At 38.8% G+C, this 3,722-nt stretch overlaps 1 protein-coding gene across 1 annotated transcript; it reads right to left on the reverse strand.

Annotated features, from left to right (window-relative positions):
• On the reverse strand, positions 1-3,340 carry LOC113299894 (zinc finger BED domain-containing protein RICESLEEPER 1-like). Its single transcript, XM_026548991.1, has 3 exons — positions 3,112-3,340; positions 682-2,639; positions 1-228 (listed from the first exon to the last, which is right to left on the reverse strand). The coding sequence occupies exons 2-3, from the start codon at positions 2,624-2,626 to the stop codon at positions 218-220; spliced, it is 1,956 nt and encodes a 651-aa protein (XP_026404776.1). The 5' UTR covers positions 2,627-2,639; positions 3,112-3,340; the 3' UTR covers positions 1-217.
• Positions 3,341-3,722: the final 382 nt, after the last annotated feature.

A 3,722-nucleotide genomic window follows, 5' to 3' on the forward strand; every position in this document is an offset into this window, starting at 1 on the left:
TAAACCAAGGATATAGATCAACCAATAATTAAGAACAATGGCATTACCAAACAAATTACATCACAGTACTCTATAATTGCAAGAAATTGAAACCCAAATTTAAAATTCGATAACTTGGAACTGTGCATAAAATTGTTCAGGCGGAAATGTGACTTCCCAGAATTAATCCCAACTTATAATAAATGCTGCCCGCATCTATATATTCCACCATACCTTTTCAACTCCAACCTATAAAAGAAGAAAAAAATTAAACCAAACTCTTCAGTCAAAGGAAAATAACAATAGGTAAAGTAAAATGGCCGCAGTTTGATATACAATCCAGATATTAAAATATTAAATTAAGAATATACTAAGCAAAATTGGCCAGACTGTTGCCTAATTTCATAACAGAAGATCAGTTAATATAGAGAATCCATCTCTAAGTCACGAATGTTCATCTGTTGAAACATTACTTCCTGAGACGGTAATTCTAACTTTATCTTTCAAGTGCCCAATGATTCCAAAGTGGTAGCAAATTCAATCAACAAATGAAAAAGGTGAAAGCTAGTCGGAGAATGGTGTTATGTTCTCCATCGGATCTCTGGTTGAAAGCAACAGCTACAAGATCATAACTCTAAGAGTACCTTACACCATAAATTTAACTAGATGCAAGAATGATAAGAATTTAAGCAAGTATCTAACCTTCTAACTCTGTGCGAAACCAGTCATGTGTGCATACCAAAGCCTGTAGAATATCTGGACTTAGAGAACTCCTGTACGAATCAAGAACTCTGCCATCAGTGTTAAATGCAGAATCTAATGCAACTTCTGTCGACATAGGAATCCCCAAGACATCATGAGCCATCATAGATAGAACAGGGTATTTTGGTGAATTGACCTTCCACCAATTCAAAATGTCGAAGTCGACATTTCTAGGAAAAACAGGTTCTTCCAGATATTTGTCCAACTCCGACTTCAAGTGCTGGCTGCTGGTAGTCTCATCGAGGAACTTGTCAAAACCACTCAGTCTATCTCTTGTGCCATTATGAACGGTAGACGGGGTACCATTAGTCAGATCACTACCTTGAACATCATGTCCGAAACCCTGACTGAGTGGGGATAATGCTGGGCAGATCACATTCATGTAATCATCGTAAAGACCCTTAATACTGTTGGAAACATCCCTGATGTGCTCATCAGACTCGGCATCATAAATTTGCGGATAGTAATATTCCACTATCTTCATCTTGAATCGCGGGTCCAAAATAACTGCAATTGCTAAAGCCTGGACACAAATGCTCCAATAACCGTCAAACTTGTTCTTCATGCTCAGTGCAAAATCAGAACTCTTACACAATTCAGTCAGTTTCAAGTGAATAAGAACCATCTCAGGGAAATACCTGTTAGCAGTTGAAAACTTAACACCTGAGATAACATTGGTTTCTTCAACAAGCAGCTTCAAACAGCTAGTGACAACAGTAACCCTGTCCCACTCTGATTCAGAGATTGAACCAAAATCATATTCTCCAAAATGAGAAAACACATCACGACATTCCACTGCTGCCTCGAGCATCAAATATGTCGAATTCCAATTTATAGGACAATCAAGACATAAACTCTTTTGATCAGAAACTTGTAATTGTTGAGCCAACTCATTAAATTTCTGTTGCAGCGATTCTGAACTTTTGACATACCTAACACTTTCTCTAATCTTGTGGGTTACATCATAGATTGATTCCAACAAATCTTGAACAATCAGATTGATTACATGTTTCACACATTGCACATGAAAGAGCTGATCACTCCTTTTCAGCAACCCACTTCGCCAAAGCCGGTCTCCAATTGTGGAGACTACAGTGTCATTGGTGCAGTTAGTGTCCCGCGTCACAGAGAATAACTTGCGGTCTATGTCCCAGTCTCTTAAACATGTCAGAATAGAATCTGCTAATCCATATTCTGTATAAGGATCGACATTGACAAAATTAAGAACCTTTTTCTGTAATGTCCAGTTCTCGTCAATATAGTGAGCCGTCAAACAAAAGTATGCATGATCTTGAAGAGAATTCCAAGAATCAACTCTAAGACTGATTCGACCTGGAACTTTATCCAATGTCTCTAACAGTTTCTGTTTTTCTTGCGAATATATCTGCATACAGTCGTCTTTTACCCTGTCGCATGACATACTCTGAAATGATGGCTGAAGATTTTCAACAAACCTCTTAAACCCAATGTGTTCAACCATTGCTAATGGGTACTCATGCAAAATAATCATGCGTGCAAGATCATATCTGCTTCGCTCTTGATCAAACTTTGACCCATACTGACTCCTCTCTTCCTCAAACTTCACTAATGCGGAAGAATCTTGGTTAAACCCTGTATCTCCAAGGTTGCCATTACTACCTTTTTTCTTTTCTTTTACTACGATCATCTGTTGAATGTCATGGTTAGTTCTTTTCATACATCTCTTCAAATGATTTCTCAAATGTGATGTCCCACTTGTACTCGAGCCACTGAGTTTCTTTTTGCAGTGCTTACATATAGCAAACATACCCTCGGGTCTTTTAACCCTTTCGAAATCATTCCAGACGAGAGATGTCAATCTCTTAGGTTTCTTAAATGGAACCAGCTCCGAAGCATCCAATTCCATGGCGCACCGAAGTCTGCGCATTTCATGAACATAACAATAAAAAATTATTAAAGCTCCAGTAGAACAACATGTAAACAACAAAAAATCATACTTATTCTATGTGCTTATTAGAGAAATCAAGAACATATTATTTGAATTAGCCCGAACCAGATGATTACTAGTTATGGTTTTAAAATTACTGGATCAATCCATACCCGTACTTGATGTGTAAAAACGGTAACAGATTAATCGGGTGGAGAAACAAATTATAACCCGAACCTAACAATTAAAATTTTTAAAGCTTTTCTTGACAGTCTTGGTATTAACGGATAGAAGCATCAAGAATCTAGCATAACCCCTAAAACTTCCAACCAGTGAAAACGAAAAGAATTGCACACCGAAACCCTAGAAATTTAGGGTTCCAGACTGTAATTCATGAAATTGGGCTCAGTAGATCCAATTCTGCGGTAGAGAAGAAAAATTCTATGAGAAGGAAATTGAATTACCTGCAGGAGCGAGAATTGGCTGAAGTGCAGACTGACGGGCCGAATGATCAAACGGATGTGGAAGAGATAGACGAGAGAAAATGGAGTCGGTTTCAGTGGGGGAAGACCGGAAAATATAGGGTTTGGTTCTTCGTTTTTTGCCTAAGGAACATAACAACCCGACCTGATATTAATGTTTGAATCCGATCTTAACCCGGTTTTGTAGAAAAGGCTACAAGGTTACGGATAGCAAGACCAAACTCCGGAATAGAAAAAACTCTAGCTGGCGTCTTGAAAGGAATCACAATTTTGAGCCTACTATATGGATGGGCAATGGGATGGGCAAACCGTTGCGGCCTACAAAGAGATGTGCGTGTTTTGCCACATCGTGCGGGTGAACAGGAGATTCGCGTGTCTTCTGCCCCTTGCGACTGAACAAGAGACACTAGCTGCGCAACTTGTGCTGCACGATCTAAGCTAAAACTTTGGCGTTTTCGGTCCAACCGCGCGGCCGAAGTTCAGCCACCGAACAGATATATTTTAACAAAACTAATCATAAAAATTTTAGGTGACCAAACTTGTGGTACAAAAACCCCACTCAAATGGTGGGATTCATTAAAACTCCATTTTAA

The sequence above is a fragment of the Papaver somniferum genome, chromosome 1 (genome assembly GCF_003573695.1).
Source record: "Papaver somniferum cultivar HN1 chromosome 1, ASM357369v1, whole genome shotgun sequence".
In the NCBI taxonomy this organism is placed as follows: domain Eukaryota; kingdom Viridiplantae; phylum Streptophyta; class Magnoliopsida; order Ranunculales; family Papaveraceae; genus Papaver; species Papaver somniferum.

What these genes read in the sequence shown, in the direction of transcription:
- LOC113299894 (XM_026548991.1), bottom strand. Translation starts at nt 2,626, where the DNA reads ATGGAATTGGATGCTTCGGAGCTGGTTCCATTTAAGAAACCTAAGAGA.